At 43.4% G+C, this 20,907-nt stretch overlaps 1 protein-coding gene across 1 annotated transcript; it reads left to right on the forward strand.

Moving 5' to 3' along the window:
* The first annotated feature begins 1,281 nt into the window (after positions 1-1,281).
* On the forward strand, positions 1,282-19,904 carry LOC142766040 (uncharacterized). The gene is made up of 7 exons (XM_075867857.1): positions 1,282-1,421; positions 8,039-8,121; positions 10,827-10,958; positions 12,840-13,170; positions 17,307-17,535; positions 19,266-19,409; positions 19,593-19,904. The coding sequence occupies exons 6-7, from the start codon at positions 19,371-19,373 to the stop codon at positions 19,902-19,904; spliced, it is 351 nt and encodes a 116-aa protein (XP_075723972.1). The 5' UTR covers positions 1,282-1,421; positions 8,039-8,121; positions 10,827-10,958; positions 12,840-13,170; positions 17,307-17,535; positions 19,266-19,370.
* The last annotated feature ends 1,003 nt before the right edge of the window (positions 19,905-20,907 follow it).

Here is a 20,907-nt window from a genome sequence, read left to right on the forward strand (position 1 = left end):
GTGGTTCTATGACGTTTCTTGCGGACTTTATTGCGATTTTTATACACCGCCCAATGCCGCCCGCTGGCGCGAAACTTTTGCCGCGGAGTGGTAGGCAGGACCGGGCACGCAGTGCGCGGAAGCCAATGGGTTAAAGCTATAGATTCATAGCCTTAGTACATCAAACGTGACAATAGTATTTGTAAAATATTTACTAAAGTTTAAATCGCACAAATAAATGAAGCTTCATCTTTCACATACAATTTTTATAGAAGCATTGCAGTGTTTCATTTATTCGGTCACTGCTCATCGTCTTCACGACTGTTTATAAGGATTATGCTTGACATGCACGTGCCGTCTCGATCAAAAACAACACAATACATGGATTTGCCGTTTGCTGGGAGTGGTGAAGTTTAAAATTTCGAAACAAGACGGGGGGGGGGGGGGGGGCCTTCTCGGTGTGCTAGTACGCCGCAAGTTGTGCGCTTTTAAACCTGCGTTTACGTCATCTCAATTTGTGCTACATGTTTAATTTTAACTGGCTTTTTGTGAACAGCAGTTCCAACTCCCCACTCCTGGAAAATTAAAAGGACAGAACATATTTTTATTTAATTGACCATTTTCAAAAATCTGCAAGGCAGCTTTCCTACTAGGTTGTTTTCCAACCATAAGAAAAACAAACAAAATTAAAGCTCTCGTGCTCAGACTGCTTATCTTGCTCACTGTGCTTTTACCACTCCAATTCCAGTGAAGGCACGTGAATGCGACTAATGCGTTGGTGCGACAAAACGATTTTTACTTTGTGATTGTCCCGTGGAGTTGACCCACCTCGAACGAAACCGCAGTACAGTGTTCTGGAAAGTGTAACCGCAGATCGCATGGCAGGCAATAGGCAGCCGTAGCTCGTAAAAAGAAAGGATTGGGGCAATTGAGGCAAAAACACAATGAGTGAGAAAAGCAGTCTGGGAACGAGACCTTTTGGTTGGGAAACACCTTTGCAGAAAAGCCAGCTTGAAATTTGCGCATATGGTCAATTCTCGTCACACTTTTTTTTTTTTTTCAACATTTGTGGCACTTAATATTTTGGCTTGAAAAAAATTACATCGTTGTGTACTTTTTTGCATATGCATATTTTTATTTTATTTCCCGACCACATCCTTCACAAGCCAAGCCAGGATTAATCCAATCCGCTCACTGAGTGGCTAAGAGCATTTTAGCGCCCCACGTGTATTGTTGCGTTGCTGCACTTATTTTTATGTCAGAAATGGTGCAGTTCTGCTTAGTGCGTTTTGATGGCGATGCGGATAAGCGAACAACTTTCGACATTGTCAAAATGACTCGTTTCGTGAGCAAAGAAGATGATGGTCCCTGCGAAGGATCGCAGGTGCAAGTTCGGTGGCGGGACAAAGGGCTGTTTAAGGCTACGCTGATTGCCATATCAGGTAAGCTTGAATTTTGGTTTCTATCATACAAATACCGATGTCACACAAGCTGTTTTGATCCCGATCTGGACCGGATTTCGATGGTCGCTCCTGCTCGGACAAATCTTATCCGGATCGAGCCTGGCGCTCATGTCACCCCAGTTGCGACCTGGAAGCCAAATCTGGATGCACAGATCGCTGTCGGGCCGGACTGCGATTGAAAGTGACCTTGTAGCAGTGCCTGATGTGGATCGGTGATCGCCGGGACCAAAAGTGACCGTGTGACCCCGGTATAACTGGTGGCATTATTACAATGTCGGCCGCGCACCACGTTGGCCCCGGTGGTATTTCCTGTTGCTAGGATTTTTGCATTGCGTCAGGCCTTCATGCTTTACTTTTCCGTGTAACTAACGTGTCCCATGAGCACTTTTTATTGCTATCAAGCCTGAATGGGAGAAAATGATCAACAAATGTACATCGCGATCTGGCTGACTTCTGCGCCGAAACTGATCTGGATTGATCTGCACAGTGTAGCAGCGACTTTTCTTCATCGTGACCGAGAAATATGGTCTTGATTGGCTCTGATCGTGACCAAACATGCCCGTTTTCACACTGATACTGTCCTGTCAACTGAGGAATGTGAATTTACGTAAGCTCATAGCTGTTAGGGGCTACCTTTTGCCATACCAAGACGTACACCGTGGGCGCTGAAAATGGCGTTAACTTTGTAAGGCCTTATGATATATCGTAATTCTTGCCGCGTCTCCCGGACTAATCAAATCGCATTCATCTTAAGGACATCTGTCACCCTTTGCTAGAACTTAAAACTTAGAAATACGTACTTTTGACAAAAACTTTGCTTACTACACTACAAATGTAACATTTGTAATAGCATCTATGGTTCAGACATATTTTGTACGTCACTTGTAACAAATCCCATGTGGTTCTTAAGGTTCACTTCAGTGAAATTCACTTGATAATTGTACATCGTCAATGTAAGAGCAATGGCTGGAGTTGCTGTGATATATGTTGCAATGTTGTGAAAGATACAAAGTCAAGCTAATGGCACCACATTGTGCTTGCTTCCACATTTCAATATACCTGGAAGGAGATTGGAGTTGGTATAATGCAAGTTTATTTCATTATTAACCTAAGATTTTTCTCTTCAAAAGACACTGTTGTTGACATCATCAGCTGAAACGTGAGTAACCCTTTACTGCCTAACGTCACGAATTCAGAACATAACGAAAAACTTAGAGCAAGCAAGTCATTGAATGCGTGCCTCCTTTAATGCCAGCTATCAACTACTCATGGGGAATGTAGGTTTTAGCATGAAAAATCTAGCGCTATCTTGCGCAATGTATTGTATGCTAGAATCAATTGTTTTTAGCTGGTGGTAGAGAGTGCGAAGCACGTGCAAGAGCGCTCACTTTCACTCTCTTTATTTTTTCTCACAAGCCCCGCCGTGGTGGTCTAGTGGCTAAGGTACTCGGCTGCTGACCCGCAGGTCGCGGGTTCCAATCCCGGCTGCGGCGGCTGCATTTCCGATGGAGGCGGAAATGTTGTAGGCCCGTGTGCTCAGATTTGGGTGCACGTTAAAGAACCCCAGGTGGTCTAAATTTCTGGAGCCCTCCACTACGGCGTCTCTCATAATCATATGGTGGTTTTGGGACGTTAAACCCCACATATCAATCAATCTATTTTTTTCTCACATGGCTGACGGGAGTTCTATCTTCGATAATTTTGTTAATTTGGTGTGTACACACTCCAGGTATGGCACATGACATGTTGCGTAGTTCTGAAGTACGTTTTTTATTGCGAGGTCCTCACTTCCGTGGCATGTGGAGATTTTGCCACGTACGTAAAAGTATGCATTAAAGGTAGATTTTAGATACTTTGACTGTGAAATCATTTAAAGGTTGCTATTTAAAGCTTAAAAGGAAAGCAATTTTCATTTTCTTCAGCAGTTTCATAATTTAGGCCTTAAGGGGTTAAATTAGATGTGCGGCACCTTGGACAAAAAAATGTTAAGCAACCTAATACATCAACTTGTGAATGTTACTTGTGCTTGTGTAGAATGGGTATCTGCCGCAGGTTGCTAAGCCAGACTGGCCTATCGACTTGTGCCATGGCTATTTCTTGCCCACAATGAGTCGGGCCTTGAATGATGTTCAATACTATAGGCTGCGTTGCCTTCATATGGCATGTGCTTTGCTCCTTTGTCCAACAGGCATCCAATATGCCTAATGTTTATATAATTTATTACTTAATTGCTTTTAAATAGTGCAGCAATCGAATTAGTGTTAATATAAGGGTTGGTTTACCACCTGTAATCTTTTCGTTTTTGCTATCTAAAAAAATATTAGTGCCAGTTCCCACGTGTGAAATCTGCATAATAAACAGAGCAAGTGCCACCACCCTGCAATCGCAGATCGAGTTCTTTCATCATCTTATTCTGCTTTCTTCATCTCTTTCAACGTCGTCTTTTTTCTTTCATAATTTCTTTTTATTTCTGTATATCTTGCACTCTCTCCTTTTTTTTCTTTCTCCATTCCTGTCTACCCTCACTCTCCTTAACCACAACTGGTTATGCTACACTGTATATGGTTATGCTATGGTTTACACTCTCACTTCTACATCAGTACTCCTCATCCTTGCTTCCCTTTTCTACCCTTTTGCTAAACTTCTCTATACAAGGCTATATCATGCTGTACCCTCTACCCTTCCTTCTTTTCTCCTCACCAATACATTACTCCTTACTCACTTCTTTCCCACCCAATTTCTATATTGTAATATGCATGGCTATGCTTTGTATAAAAAAAGTCTACTGTTAGAAGAAGTTTTGACATAAAAACCATCCTGAATAGCGCAACTAAACAGAGTATGCAGCAATAAACAACGTGTTTATTGGTGACAGACGTGCCTCTCTATTCGGGGTTTGTGGGCAAAATTATATTTTCTTGATTCGGTTCTTGTTTTTAGGGGCAAAAGAAAGGTGCTAGGGCCTTCGCCTAGCTTGTTGTGTAACTTGGGCAGGTTGCACGTAAAACTGCATGCCTTAAAATATGAAAATGTCACAAAATGAGGGAACGCTAGACGGTGAACAATCCACACCTCTACATACTGCACAAGCGTATTGGGGACAATGTCTTCCCCAGGCCATGGAATTGAAGTGCGGGGACCCCCCGCTCCTCGACCAGATGGTGCATCAGAACGTTGCAAAAACGCCGAGCGACATCACGCCGTGGAGCTGGGCAGAGCGAGCCGCTTATACCGATGGCGATGCGGTGAGCTGAAGTGGTCGGCGACGAGGTCATCACCAGCACATCCTGGTCCAACCACTGTCCCGTGCGCAATGTGCGCATTGACAGACAGATCAGGGCTGTGCTGGTTGGAGTCCAGACAACAGAAAAATTTCGTGCCATTGCCGATGTGTTAGCAAAACCCATTGGCAACTTCCAGGCCAGCCGGTTTTTCGAGTTTCCGGCGATGCTTGACACTGAGGCGATGGCACAGATCGTCGAAACAGTCCGCACATCGACAGGGACTGAACGGGATGAAGCAGCTTTTTTAAGATGCATGCTGCTGGGAGAAATTGTCGCCTCCGGCGACACACTAAAATTACTGACACACGCAGCGTCCGTTGTGGCAGTCGACGCATACGTGGCTCGAGCCGAACGCCACATCAGCCTTTACGGCAACTGCGCCCCTAATGGAATCGTAGCAGCGGTCGACTTGTCGTTCTTTGCTGCTTTGATGACCCGCAAGGCTACCTATAGGGAGAGAGAAGAGTTCAACGCCGATGGCTGGGACAGCCTGGTGGCCGTTGTACCCGTCAAGATGGAGTACAGCGGTTCAAGGGCCGTACTTCCTTACGTGCTTAGCTTCTTGACCTCAAGGTACTGGACCCAGAGGGTCGCATATCTCGTCAAGTCACATGAAGTTGGGACAGATGGGACGAATATGCGACAGATCGATTGCCTGCACCATGCAGGTCAGGCTCTGATCGGGGGGTCCAGAACACTTTTTGGTAGTTGTTTTGGACGTTGAGGTGCACCCAAACAAAGAGATTCGTTTCGGCCTAGGCGGAGGAATAGGTGTGAGCGTCCTCGGACGATCTGCTAGGATGGGGCCTGGGGAGTTTACCACAGTGCGCGATGCCATTGTCGATCAATGGCTTGGGAGGCAGATGATGAGTGGCATTCCCCCTGGACGTCAGCGAGACGCCTACGAGGCATTAGCTCGACTGAAAATAGCGCTAAGAAACGGGGACACAAGAAGAGGACACACGGCACAGGCGTTAACTTCCAACATAATGTTTATTACCACTGCACGCTCGCCTATATCACCAAAAAAATATATCACATGACATGAATGATGCGCACAAAAAATTATAGTCTTAGAAAATACAATTCTTTATCACTAAGCGTGCACACCCTAAGCCCATGACCAACTGAGGGGGCAACGTTGCTGAAAAGGCGCTTGACTTCCTGTGGCGAATGCAAAAAGCAAGGGATCGAGCTTGACAGGATACAAGAGCGATGTAGGCGACTGTGGCACATGGATTTGATTTGCCCCTTGCTTTTTGCATTCGCCACAGGATAATGCCTCAGGAAGTCAAGCGCCTTTTCGGCAACGTTGCCCCCTCAGTTGGTCATGGGCTTAGGGTGTGCATGCTTAGTGATAAAGAATCGTATTTTCTAAGACTTTAATTTTTTGTGCGCATCATTCATGTCATGTGATATATTTTTTTGGTGATTTAGGCGAGCGTGCAGTGGTAATAAACATTATGTTGGAAGTTAGCGCCTGTGCCATGTGTCCTTTTCTTGTGTCCCCGTTTCTTAGCGCTATTTTCAGTCGTCACAATGCACCAACAAGCCCAAATTTCGACAGTGTTGAGGCATTAGCTATGATGAACACCCTTATAGGTACCCACGAGGTTCACGACACTGCTCTGAACCTGGCGACAGAATTGTCGCGAGGATTCCACCTCGGAGCAAGTGTTAGTAGCGAAGGCGACGAAAGTCAGGGGCTGTAATGCTACGGGGAGGACATGTCTGGTGGCAGGCGTTTCGGGGCAGGCGGGCCTCTTGGAAAGCAGTACAGTTGGGCGGATCCCGATGTTGTCAGCAGGGAGCTTGAATGGGCAAGGAGATACGCCCTCGCTCCATCCGGGATGTTAGCAGAGGCGACGGGGGTAGCTGAAGGTTACGCGGGTGGTGTTTGGCCGAACGCACTAAGATTCGCGTACGACGCCTTCTTGGTTGTGGTCAGCTCAGCCGACTATGAGCTCCGCATAGCGCGAGCTCTTCAACTGATCGAACCTGGAACACCCTCAGTGGTGCCGAGACATGAGCGCTCTCTGTCATTCCAGCTTAGTGGCAATGCTTTGTTGCTGGCCGGTGTGACGTGGGGGGCTTATTTGTCAAGCGGCACCAACTGGGCCCTCGTGAACGGGATGCTCACCCCCTCATCTGATCTAACAACTTCCGTCAAGGTGCTCGTCCTCTTGGTGACCAATAATCGTGTCACCAATTGCGTGGACTCGAAGCGCCGGCTGTACCGCCAGGGGGGCCAGCTGGCTCACATACGCCGATGCCACGATGACTACCTCGACCAACCTCACGCGTAAGTTGAAAAGGAAATTCAGTGATGCGGCACGCACGCTGAAAGTTCCACAGCGTAGTGCTGTGTGTGTGTGCATATCGCCTTTGTGTGTGTTCTTGTCGTGGTGCGCTATACCAGTGAAAATGATGAATCTCAACCAACTAGCCCGGCAACGTGCCTTAGCAATAAACAAATAAGCACAGGCGTACACTAACTACTGATTTTATTGAAGGCAGATTATACATCCAACAAGCTGCACAGGCACTACGTCACGATAAACAATTTAGATAAAAAAAAAACAAGGCACAAAAGGAATTGAATTGCAACAATGCACGGCACAATAGAAATGTTGCCTCCGCACTACTCACTTGCTTTCCTAATAAAAAGTGCTTATAATATTTCGTGAGCCGTTTCGTCCGCTTCTGCCTAGGATATTTTGAAATTAGAATCATAGTTAACAATGTGAACACGCAATGCAGTGGTCAATGAGGTGACTTCTCTCGTTATTCAGATTTCTTTGATGTTCTCTGCGTCGGTCACTGAAGCAGCACCCCATCTAGCCGATGTAGACATATAAGCAGCATAGCGGTCATGCCGTGCTAGAAGCTGCTTGGCACAAGCTTGTTTTCGGTGGTTCATACCTGATGAGTTTTCAGAAATGACGGCTGGCTCAACCTCTCTTTCTAACAGCTCTGCTATCAGAAAAAAAAAATGCTGGCATGTGTATTCGTTGCTAGTAATATATTATACGTGTAGGTATTGTGCGCATTTGTCAAAAATTATTAGGGATGCTTGTACCTACTCAGCTGGAGATTGAGTTGCAAAAGGTATACATGTGAACAGGGTAAAATAATATGCCTCTTTTTTTACCTTGCCGCATTTACTCTATTTACTAAACACTGCAGGTTAGACACTAGTTTGGCGGGAGTGCAGTTGAACTCAGGAGCTTTATTGCCACAATGCATGTTTGGTAATAGAGCTCTCAGTAGGATTGTTTCCCATGAAATTCATACTTCTAATACCTATTTCAGAGGACCGTCCCAAGCTAATTAAGCAAATGGTTAAAGCCATTGCAGAATATAACAGACAGGCCATGGCAGACCCTAAAAAAAGTGTAAGTTGTTTTCTATCTATTGTACAGTCATTACTAGTTTTACAGATTGTTTTGCACAAAACCCAGGCTCACACTTCACTCCCTTTCTACTGAAACTACAACAAGAATAAATATAAATTTGTTTCATTTCACAACTTCTTCAAATTAGACTTTAAGTAAGTTATCAAGTTGGATGGTATCGGCTGACACATTCTGTGGGAACCATCATGTACGCCGTTCTCAGGGCACTAGCCCACTCGCCGACGTTCTGTGATCATTGCTGATGGTGCGTATATTTTAGAATTACTCCGCTGGAGCACTGCCTGCCAATTTGCTGCTCTTTTACTTCGCTTAAATTCATTGTAACACTTTATTATCAAGCAGTGTCATGCAAGCACTCACTCTGTAAGCAAACAGAAGGAACCACTTCTTTGTCTGTTGATGCTTAAGTATTGTTGATATTGTGTCTTGCAACAGCTATGCCTTTCGCTTATATAGCAAAATAAATAATACAATAATTAAAAGCCTGTCACGCAAATGCACTGTGCATTCTTATACCTTGAAGTGTACCTAAGGATGCTGCTATTCATCATCATCAGCCTGACTACGTCCACTGCAGGACAAAGGCTTCTTCCATTTTCCGCCAGTCGACTCGGCCCTGTGCTTGCTGCTGCCACTTTATACCTGCGAACTTCTTAATCTCATCTGCCCACCTAACTTTCTGTCTAACCTGCTTGCCTTCTCTTGGAACCCAGGCAGTTACCCTTATTGACCATAAGTTATTTTGCCTGCGTATTACATGTCCAGCCATTGTCGATTTTCTCTTCTTTATTTCAACTATGATATCCTTAACGCTGGTTTGTTCCCTGATCCACTGATCCACTCTGCTCTCTTCTTGTCTCTTAAGGTTACACCTATCATTTTCCTTTCCATCGCTCGCTCCGTCGTCCTCAATTTAAGCTGAACCCTCTTTGTAAGTCTCCAAGTTTCTGCTCCGTAGCTAAGTAGCGGCAAAATACAGCTGTTATATACCTTCCTCTTGAGGGATAGTGGCAATCTACCTTTCATATCTTGAGAGTGCTTGCCAAATGTGCTCCACACCATTCTTATTCTTCTAGTTACTTCAGTCTCGTGGTTCGGCTCCGCGGTTATTACCTGCCCCAAGTAGACATAGTCGTTTACAACTTGAAGTGCACTATTACCTATCTCGAAGCGTTGCTCTTTTCCGAGGTTGTTGAACATCACTTTCGGTTTATGCAGATTAATTTTAAGACCCACCTTTCTGCTCTCCTTGTCTAACTCAGTAATCATGAGTTTTTGTTCCCATTCTAGGCTTCTGAAAACCTCCTGTAAGCACGCAGTAAATAGCATTGAGGAGATTGTGTCCCCCTGTCTTACACCCTTCTTGATTGGTACTCTGTTGCTTTCTTTATAGAGCACTGTGATGGCAGTTGATCCCTCCGGAATTTTCTTCCGGGATGTTTATATATGCTTCGTCAGCACCCTGATTCTGCGATGTCTGCATGACTGCAGATATTTCTACTGAATCAAACGCTTTCTCGTAATATATTAAGGCTATGTGTAGTGGTTGGTTGTATTCTGAGCATTTTTCTATTACCTGGTTGATAGTATGAATGTAGTCGATTGTTGAGTTGTCTCTTCGAAATCCTGCTTGTTCCTTTGGTTCATTGAATTCTAATGCTGATATGTAATGTTCACTAACCTCTCACCTATTCTTTTACAGCCATCCTCTTTTCTCTCACAATATTAAATCCTATATATTATGCCATCTCAAGGTCATAATAGTGTGAAGAAACTATGCTAGTAAACACTATAGAATAATCTTTATTAAAAAGTAAGAAAACAATGCTTATTGAAAGCAGAGCTGAAATGACCAGCAGCATAATTGAGCACAGGCAAGGCACATCATTTTATGTTGGTCCCTGAAACCTGTTTCATATGCTAGCTACTGAGGGGCTGCAGTTGCAGCGATGAGTGGCAGCAGGACGCGTGTATGCATCTTTATTTTACATGCTTTACTTTTTCACGGCACGCTTTTGCAATGCGCAGTGATACTTGTGGAAAGCGAGTGTTCGCATGGGTGTCTTTCTCCAAGTTGGCTTGTTATGGCGAGCTTGAGTTTCAGGTTTCAGCAGCCTTCTACATTGGCGACCCAGTTTCAGGCGTCTAATGATTGATTGGTGGAGTTTATTGGCGCAAGGGCCAGATATGGCCAAAGAGCGCCAGAGCGATGATAATGAACTGTGTGATGTCCAGTGTGGATAAAACAGATGTGACGTGGCTGTATATGGGCCTAAAAAACAGTCGCTGTAGGTGCATAAAAATATACATATAGTAAAATTATGGCAATGAGAAATGATGTGTGCTATGGAGACATAAATTGCTTTAAAAGTGATACGTATGTGAAATAAAAACTTGGCATGGAGCACCATTGTCTCGACAGAACCCTTAAAACAAGAGCATGGAGGCCTGAACTCATTGAAAGCTGCTATCACAGTAGCATTCTCTGAACAGAGGATGCGCTATGAATCAGTTGGGCTAAAAACATTCAATGTTGGCCTAAAAACATTCAATACTACATCCTTTAAAAAGCTTAAAACTGATTTCGCATCAAAAAGCGGCTCTTCACTGAGAAACATAATCGGATGTAAAGGAAGATTATAGAGGTATGCTAAAGCAAAATATTTTTTTTCTCTCACTTTCAGCTTCTGGACACTCCAGGAGGACGTGGAGGACGATTAGCCTCTCACCACATCTACCACTTTAATCTCAAGGATTTGTTTTTACACACCGCACGCCTGCACAAGTAGGCGTTTCCTGCAACCTGAACTACCCTGGTATGCAAGGCACCCTTAGCATTGGCCCAGCAAAACGTTCGAACTAAGTAGAAAAATGACAGAATATCATATTTACTCACATGACGTGCGCACCCCTAATATTTAGTCAGCTTTACTAAAAAAGATATATTTAAAAAATGTTTTGCACTTCCTGACCCATCCTTCTGTGTGTTCTCGACACACGCATGAAGTGACTTAGGACCTTCAGATACTTTGGACGGGTGTGCCCCTCACCGAACAGGTTAGAGCAGTCATGTATACAACGGGCTGCAAGTGCGAAGTCTCTTCTTTCAAAGACTTCTCCCGAACGACGGTCCCAAGAATACCATACCCTAACAGTGTGGCTTACCGAAACACCCACACCTGTTGATGGGTTTTCAGAATTGCTCGAGTTTCTGCCTCCATATATTGCGCCATCTTTTCTGCCGTGAGAAGGCAAGAGCAGGCTTGCGACACGGCCCAAACTATTCTCTGCATCGATAAGATTTGATTTCTTTTTCTTTTTTTTTAAAGGGACACAAACTAAAATAACAATTTACGTTAGAGTGATTGATTAATTTGTGGGGTTTAACGTCCCAAAACCACCATTTGATTATGAGAGACGCCGTAGTGGAGGGCTCCGGAAATTTTGACCACCTGGGGTTCTTTAACGTTTACGTTTGAGTGAAAGCTCAAAGTATGGCAATACCTAAAACGACAATATTATCAATAGCAGTGCTCTACTTATAGAAAAATTAAGGTAAATTGACAAGAACACAAGCGTTTGAAAATTGATCCTGATGACATCAGACGGACCGCCAACAATTAATCACCAGTGATCGATCTAACTGCACTAAATAAAGAACTTTCTGTGCATCAAGAGACTCAATAAAAGGCTGCTTGCTCGTTTATGCTTGATTCGTGGAAAAGGGAACCGCCAGACGTTACTATTGCGAATAGCGCGAGTGGTTCAAAAATTCAATTTTCGCGTGGGTACACGAGACAGGTGGTGCCATCTAGCGGGACGCAGTTGAAACAAAAGCGTCTGCAATCGCGGAGCTAATGGAGCGAAACTTATCAACGGCCGTTGTTGCTGCTGTGGCTCCAACTGCTTTCGGTCTGCTGCTACTAGCGCAGTAAAGCCGGGCAATGTTGTGCACGGCAACAGTGACGTGAGGCGGACCGGTTGATGCACTTCTTGAGGCGGGTAGTTTAAAGGGCGCTAACCCGATGCGGACCACTAAAACGCGATTCTATTTCAAAATAGGCTCTTCCTCGGCACAAAAGTAACACTACGAGGTTTCTTGGCCACCATTTCAACAACCAACCTCGACTTAATAGTTGACTTTAGTGTCCGTTTAATGTCGAGAATAAAGATTCGCTCACACCTCCTTGAACTAAATTCTTAGCTCAGACTTGAAAAATAATAGTCTATTCTACCTTCCTTGGAATTGGGCAGGGTCATGCTGCAGGCTAAGTGATAATAATGATTGTTGGGGTTGAGGATCTCAAAGGTCAGGCTTATTGAGGCAGCTTGTACCCATTTTTTGGCCACAGCTAAATGTCAGTTCCAATGTTCTTAATGCATCGAATATACATCTGAATTATAGAATCATTTTGCATGGTCACCTCACATTCATAATCAGGGTTGTACTGTGTTTGCTTGTTGACCAAGGGCAGCAATTGATGCAGCCTGTACTTAATGCACTGCTAGTATAGACACTGATTACTGGCCGAGTTGCCTTTTTAGTCTAGTTGACAAGAATTATCTTTGTACTTTGTTCGGCACCAGCGTTTCATTTAACAATAAGTATTTAGCTGAAATTGTCAGATTGACATTTTTTTGACTGGCACTTACATTTACGTGTTTATGCTGACAGTGGCCTTTTTTGCTTTATCCAGAACTAGATGGCTATTTGAAAAGTGCAGAAGCACTTGTCAAACAACTGACAAAATGCACATCTTGCCGAAGTCGCGGGGAAGAGGAGGAGGAGAAGCGCGGTGCGGCCAAAAAAATGGGCGCAATATACCGGCCTGCCATGCTTAAACAAATTGTTTCAGCAACGCTGCCAACATCAGCAGACGCGCGTGGACCTCAACGGACCTGCGACCCACACCACGAGTCAACGGACCTGCGAGTCACCCCACACCTGCAGGCTGAAAAAGAGCAGGGGCCATGTTTGGCCTCGAGGACAAGCAGCTGTTCACCACCCTGACCTGCTGAAGAATACAGGTCAGTTTATAGCTGCAGCCCTGCGGGCCCAAGCAGGGAACCTGGTTCTGGGATAGCCACGCAGTTGCTGTTCTGTTGGAGTGACCCTGATGTAAGTCTATTTATACACGGCTTTCATTGTGCACAGGTGTAGTTAAAGTGGAGAAAAAGGCTGCGCTGCAAAGTTAAGGACAAAAAACAGGACTAACACAGTGAAAGTGCATCGAACAACTGAAGGTAATTGAAAGAAATAGCCAAAAAAAAAGAGGATAGAGTAACATACAAGGGAGTGGCTACTGGAAGCAAACCACTCATGATCCTACTAATATGCTATCTATGTCATAATACACATGCTTTTATAAAACTCTTATTTTTGCTTATCTTATTTCTCATGATCTGTAAACATCGAAAGTGCTATCGAAGGTGTTCGCCAAACTTCCCTTGTACGTTACTCCACCCCCCCCCCCTTTTTTTGGCTATTTGTTTCAATAAACTTCAGTTGTTAGATGCGTTTTCCCTGTGTCAACCCAGTTTTTCGGCATCAACTTTGCAGCGCAGCCTTTTCCTGCACTATGTTCCAACTAGCCGCCACACAAGCTTTTCTAATTAAAGTGGAGACAGTCTCATTGACTTAATATGAAGGCCCTCCGTGACAGTATTTCTAGCTGCTGATTGATAAAATATAAAGCCCTGTGATAGCTCTGGTATGAATTAGGTGGATAAAATATTATTTAAGAGGTAAGCATAGTTTTTGGAAATTGACCTATCTTCTTATCATGCTTGTTAATGTAGGCCTTGTGTGCCGGAGTTTTCAAATGCCACTGTATAGCTCCAGAAAGCAGTCTATTCGCCGCGAGACCAAGCAGAGTCCTCGCCTGGCGACAACTGGCCGAAACGGTAAAGTGTGGATTGCTCCTTGGGTTGTCTGCTAGCCACGTCGCGTTTCTATGTGCGCGTAAGGTCATGCACATTCTTAAAGTGTAGTTTGTTTGGTCGTGTCAGCGCGAATGTAACTGTTTCTACGCATGCCTGAAATGACGTACAAAAGCATTTATCCTGCTCGGCTGATTTGCATTGTAAGAGGATCGGCGAGTGCAACTTTCCAGAGTGCTGTTCATTGTCGTCCGGCCCTCCACATTCAGCAGAACAATTTCCAAATGGGTGCCGCTTTCTGTGTCAAACATATCGCAAAATGCTCTTGGCATCCTCCCAAACATGAGGACTATTAAATGCTGTGTGAATGCAGCGTTCTATAGTGACTTGACTGTAAAAAAAAACAAAAAAAAAACGCCACAGGCTCTAGGCCATGCGCTTACGCGCTGTTGGTAGGTGTACAACTACGGCACTGTAGTTTATCGATCATGCAAGGGGGCTTAGTTCTGTTTATCTGGCCCTATAGAAATACAGTCGAACCCCGCTACACGAAAATGACAGGACGCAGAAAAAATTTTGTTGTAGTGAAATCGAAAAAAAAATCGCTGATCTTAGCTAGCTAAACAAAGAAACGTTTATTCTCAAAATTCAAAAGATGTCTGCTGCTTCCTATTCTTTCCCAGCAGCGTCATGTCGTGGTTCTCACCAATGCATAGCGAGACCAGGGTGAAAAGCACGCTGAAACAACGCCTACAACCGCTTTCATGAACGAGCCAAACACTTGCATTGACACGTTAACACCAGCTGCTGTCCGCCATCAAAAGTGTCCGACAACGTCGACATGGAGGCAGGGTATCGTGGAGCGGCGACTTTTGCATTATTCTATGCCATTCTTATCATCCATCACTCGCAACTAGTTGATTTTGTTGATAATGCGGAGGAACAGCCTCTGAATAGTTACCACACTGGCCAAGCGCGAAGATAATGATAAGCATAGGAATCGTAAATTTTTCGTTGTAGTGGAAATTTCGCTGAAGCGGTGTTCGTTGTAGCGGGGTTCGACTGTAGTACTATCACACACACTGCGACACATTGGTACTTGAACTGTACTTGAAATAAAGTTACTGTGCTCAACTGTGTGCTTAAATATAAGACCGCTTTAAAAAGCCAAGACGTTGAAAATTAATTCAGATTGCATGGCCTATATATAATGTTGCATGATTTCGCTGGAAATTTCATCTTTTTTACATTGTCTTTAGCGTTTATGTGGCATTGTTGGTGACTGACATAAGGCAGTGGTCATTTGTTGTCTGAAAAAAAAAAACATGCTTGTCCTATTAACCAGGCCTTTGTTGTAGCACTGTCATGCACATAATCCATCGATGAAAGCTAGGTTTTTATATTTTTACTGGTGCAAGAACATGTGCGTACGCGTGGTAAATGCTGTGTAGCGCAAAGTGCTGTCAGCCACTAAGCTTTTCTGTTTAGACTTGTCGACTGTCTCACATTTCATGGCGAACAGAATGAGAGAAAAAAAATCAGGTGTGTAAGGTGCGAATGGTGGTATTGAAGTAATCGCACAGATAAGCGGGCTTTCTAAGATAATTCTTTCTTTCTCTCTTTTTGGTAGTATGCAGATGACAAAGATGTAGATGAGTACAGCAGTGCATAGTAGGTGAAACACAAGCTAACCACGTGCAAACAGCACAGCAAGGACATGATTTAGTGCGAAAGCGTGAAGAGTCGCCCAGGGCGAGCATGAAAGGCAGAATGCGCTTTATTCTCGGGTAATGTTGAACGTTGCGTGTCATGCACCGATTCAGTAGAGAAGAGTGTAACATGAGTTACAATGTCTGAGGCTACGTAAATATAACTGCGTGTAATTTCAAGATTATCGAACGAGCACATTCCAAGCTAGCCTGGCAGAAAGACCTGTTGACATGTGTTCTTTGGCTCAGCAACGTACCACTAGCATTTTTTTTATGGCACTTCGTTTCTCAATTGGGCGATTTTGCGACAATAACTGGGGCAGTTTTATCACAACCACTTTTTTTTTGTGGAAGTCTATTTGTTTTGAATAATCGACCTACAATCGCTGAGGCCAGGTAACTACCTGAACATGTACATTCATTGTGATTCTTCTTTAAATGAATTTTTTAAGAGCGACAACCATTTTATTAAAAATGGGCACACTTTTGGCATATCGCCAATGGTGGCTCGCTGCGCTGAAAGAAACTTACGCTATCATGCCGTGCTTCGAGATGTATAAGACGTTTATTTTCACTTTCTCTTTGTGTTGCTTCTACGTCGGATTTCAAGCTCATTCGTCATAGACCCGTTCGTTATCTAGTGCAGTGATTAGACACAAGCTTGACGACACAAATCAACACACACATCAGTGTTTGTGCTTTCATCGTTTCATAAACTTTGTATTGCGACATTTTGAGCCGAACCAAATGATCTGCTAGCGATTGTAGAATTACATTAAACTTAGAGTGACGGTAAATAAGCAAGAGTTATTTTAAACACTAATGCACACCTTAAGTGCCGTTGGACAATAGTGTACGTATTCGCTCGTCTCGATTCACATTTCACCCATTACTTCGACAGTTGTCTGTAAATTTATTGCTAGTGCTTACTGTATGTACAATGTCCATGCATGTTAAAGAGCTCCAGGTGGTCCAATTTTCCAGAACTAGACTTTCACTACGGTGTCATATTGGGGTTTCGGGGCGTAATCTCAAATATTAGTATTAATATTCTTTTCGTCATAAATGTGTGCACTATGGCAAGGACTGCACTGCGATTCATGCATGTCTCATTTTCGTTCCCCCTAGCGTTAGCAACATCAGTCGATCAACCAGTCAGAGCTATATAGCTTGCGTTCTGGCCAGTGGATGGCATCTACAAGTGTTCAACATGAGCAACAGTGCGACATGATGTATATATGCATTGAAGATTTAGTGATGCACTAGAAAATTATTGTTCTTGAAGAAACCAGCTGGCTGCCATGCAGGTGGAGCTACGGATTAGTATGTGCATATTTCCGTAACTAAAACAATTCACAAAAAATGTGTTAGCAAGTCACCCTCCTAGAGTTTTTAAGTAAGGACTCCAATAGTTTGGATCCCAAAAGTGCGCTTTGCGTGCGTTGACTGTGGGCCTTGCAGGATCGTACAATATTGGCCTAAGGGCAAGCTATATATACAAGAATAATTAATAAAAGCTGACACTTGTCTGCTGCATGAGTTTGGCCTAATTTTCACTTTTTTATGTGTCCACAGGTTGTGGAACTGCAGCCGGGGAGCTCAATCTTTGTTGAGGCACGGGCACTGCAAGCTGTGCTCCATTCAGCAAAAACATCAACTGCATTGGCCCGGGGGCTCCTCCCTGCAGTTTTCAACAAGCAGGCCCTCCTGACATGCTCAATGAAGGGCCAGAAGGCCAAAGGGGCACATAAACCAGTGGCCCAACGGCCTCCTCTTCACGCTGCTGCAATTGATGCAATTTTAGGTAAATATATGTTTCTGCTAGTGAATATTGATTATCCGAACTTGGTATGCACTTTAAGGTATAATTTATGCTTGATTGAAGTAATGGCATTTAAACTACATAACCAAGAATTTTTCGTTGTAGGGGGTTTGATCATATGTACATATTCAAAGTATAGTGCAAGAACCAATCATTAATTTGTTTTTATTCAGGCCTTGTATTCATTATTAGAGGCTATTGCAATAAATTTAATAGAGCTTATTGGCGGGGCTTATCTAATGAGTTTGTGTACACATCATGGTACATGTTAATCTGATTTTCTATTTACAGCGTACACGAAAAGCACAGCAATAGGGAAAGGGTGGGACTTCTCTGAAAAACTCCTGGTGCCCTCAATGGGCACGAAGCTGGCAGAGCTGAGAGCTGAAGAAAAAAAAAATGCAGTCCTCCAATAAACTAGTCGTTTTTACAGCATTATGTGTTTGAGTTTTCTAAAGAGAGGAAATTGCCTGTGCATGCGTGGTGCTGCCATACGTGCATCGCCATGCAGCCCTCGTGATCAATGCACACATAAGCCATTCAACTTAGCTTTATTGTACGTGCTAATTATTAAATCCTGCCTGCTGCTAGGCCCCGCAGTGCTTGCCACGTGCTGTGGCTGTTGTGTAACGTCTTACACTCACCTGATACTTTAGCAAATTCACCTGCTGTACAGGCAGATGTGTGTGTGTTTGTATGTATGTATATATATATATATATATATATATATATATATATATATATATATTATACAGCTGGCTCGATCATATATCTGCAGCAATATGATTTGTGTGTGCACGTATGTCACACAATTTTACTGTTGTGTTCCCCAGCTTTCTAGAGCTTCAAATCTGGAGTGGATACTTGGCCATACATCGACCTTTGTTATATACACCAAATAATAGACTAATTAAACTTGATCCTTCATCAATCTTCATATAAACCGTCGACATTAAAGTTTATAAGGTGCATGAGCAAATGGATATATAGGCTGAATTAATTCACGGGGCACCATCAATTATCAGGCAGTAATAATTATAGCTGTAGAATGATCCGTGAAACTGTTTAATTAGGCCATCCACAAGCTGAATTCATATATGCGTGGAAATTGTCTATATATGGCTATATATAGAAGTGTTTATATAAAGCCATACATAAGTATATAACGCCATATATGGCTTTATAAAGCCTGATATACATTCTATCCATATATGGGGACATCAGGATGGGCATATCTGGCCATATATGGTGAGCATTCATATATGGCTTGATATGCCCAATTCCTGATGTGGCCATATATGGCAATTTTTATATATGTCCATATATAGGATTTTTGTAAGGGACCTCGTTGTCTTAAGGTATGCTGTACGTATTTTAAAAGGAATGTGTTACTGGCGCTCTTTATGTAAAATCGGCCGTTCATGCTTTTGTGCTGTTGTTTTTCTTTTTTCGCATTTATGCACACATGCCTGCTCCATTGAATGTACTCAGTGACAAAGGCACAAGTGGACATCGTTCAGACGTCATGACAACATACTGCTCTGACGTCATGATGGGCAAATTTCAGTAGCCCTCCAAACATTAAATGATAAACTTATATCTTACCAAGTGCAAGCATACCTCTTTTTTTATTGATTTTCCCTCTGATGAGACATTTGCTTATAGACGACGATATTTCAGCTTATTAGTGATGACAACATTGCTCATTTCAGATTCTGACGGCTACCAGGTGGCAAGAGATCGCAAATGATTTTTGCGGCAAGTGGGATTTCCCGCTTTGTGTTGAAGCGGTGGACGGGAAACATGTCCAAATTCAAATGCCACCGCACTCCGGAAGACTTTACTGCAACAACAAGGTAATGTTGACATTGCGTAAAATGCTTTCAATTTCGGGCATATCCTGTTATCCAATTTGTAACACAAGCTGAAGATAGAAGAGACTAAACATTTATTTAGTGCCACGTCTTTAGTGTATGTACCTTGTTCGATCAATACAATCTCAGTTCTTCTCTGACGACCAAATTTTTCCTTTATCATAGGGGACCTACTCCATTGTCTTGATGGCAGTGGTCGACAGCAACCTGAAGTTTGTTGCCATTGATGGGGGTGCCTATGGGCGGCAGAGCGATGGGGGAACATTCAGCAACTCTAGATTCGGCCGAGCTTTGGGAAATAGCCTGCTGTGTCTTCCACCGCCGGAGCGACTACCTGGTGACACCACCATTGCTCCACATGTGTTTGTCGGTGATGAAGCTTTCCAGCTTCGCCCAGACTTTCTACGGCCCTATCCGGGGACTCGACTTGAAGATGACAAACGAATATTCAATTATCGCCTGGGCCGCACGGGATGATTTGGATGGCATGGAATTCTCATTATTAAAATAACTGTCGACCTTAAGTGCCTTATATGTACTTATACGTAATGTTCTTGTGCTATTCAAACCTACACTTTCTCTTATGTCAAACACTCACCTATGCTTGCGTCATTATTTATTTTTATGCGCAAGAGGTGCGTGGAAAATTCTTTCGGCGTCATGACATTAAGGTTCTGAATATTCAGGAGAACCATAAACCTGCTACTTGAAAACGCTATGTTGTTATGGCGTCGTGTGTTCTCCACAACTTCCTATCGGAAGACGTCTTTTACATGCCCACCAATTACGCGGATGGAGAAGATCCGTATGGAAATACAACGAATGGCCAGTGGCGCTCAGCAGCGGACGCAGAAGGAACTGCGATGATTTAACTACAGCCTCCTGTGGGCCACAATTACCGCAAATCAGCGGCTGAAACGAGAGATAGTTTTAGATCTTATTTTGTAAGCCCACAGGGGGTCGTGCTTTGGCAGCGGGCGTCCGCCCGACTACGTCCTTAAAGTTTTTGCAAAATGTATCGTAGGGTACATGCCAAGGTGAGCGATAACTTTTTTAGCGAGAAAGTGAAAGCTTGTAATGTACAAATAACTAGATAGCCTAAATGCAATTTTCATTCTTTTTTTGGGGGGGGGGCAGGGGGGTGTGTAGTATCAGCTCATATTTTGTAACATATCGTGTTCTCTTTTCATTGAAGTTCGAGTGTTGTTTTACCTTAGTTATAATATTGTATAATACACCACACTCTATCCCGGTATTATTTTATATATTATGTTTTATATTTTATTTCTATATTTCTGGGGCTACTGGCGTGGCTTCAGAAATCGAGTGTGTATGCATCGACACCTCTGCATTGCCACTAAGCAAACGGAAAATGTTACTGGAAAATACACTATAATTTCATGAACAGTGTCATATTTGCCTATACAGAACGTTCAGTTTGAACACAAATGTGCTTCGATTGGCCATTCAATAAATAAAG

This window comes from Rhipicephalus microplus, chromosome 6, assembly GCF_043290135.1.
Source record: "Rhipicephalus microplus isolate Deutch F79 chromosome 6, USDA_Rmic, whole genome shotgun sequence".
NCBI classification, from domain to species: domain Eukaryota; kingdom Metazoa; phylum Arthropoda; class Arachnida; order Ixodida; family Ixodidae; genus Rhipicephalus; species Rhipicephalus microplus.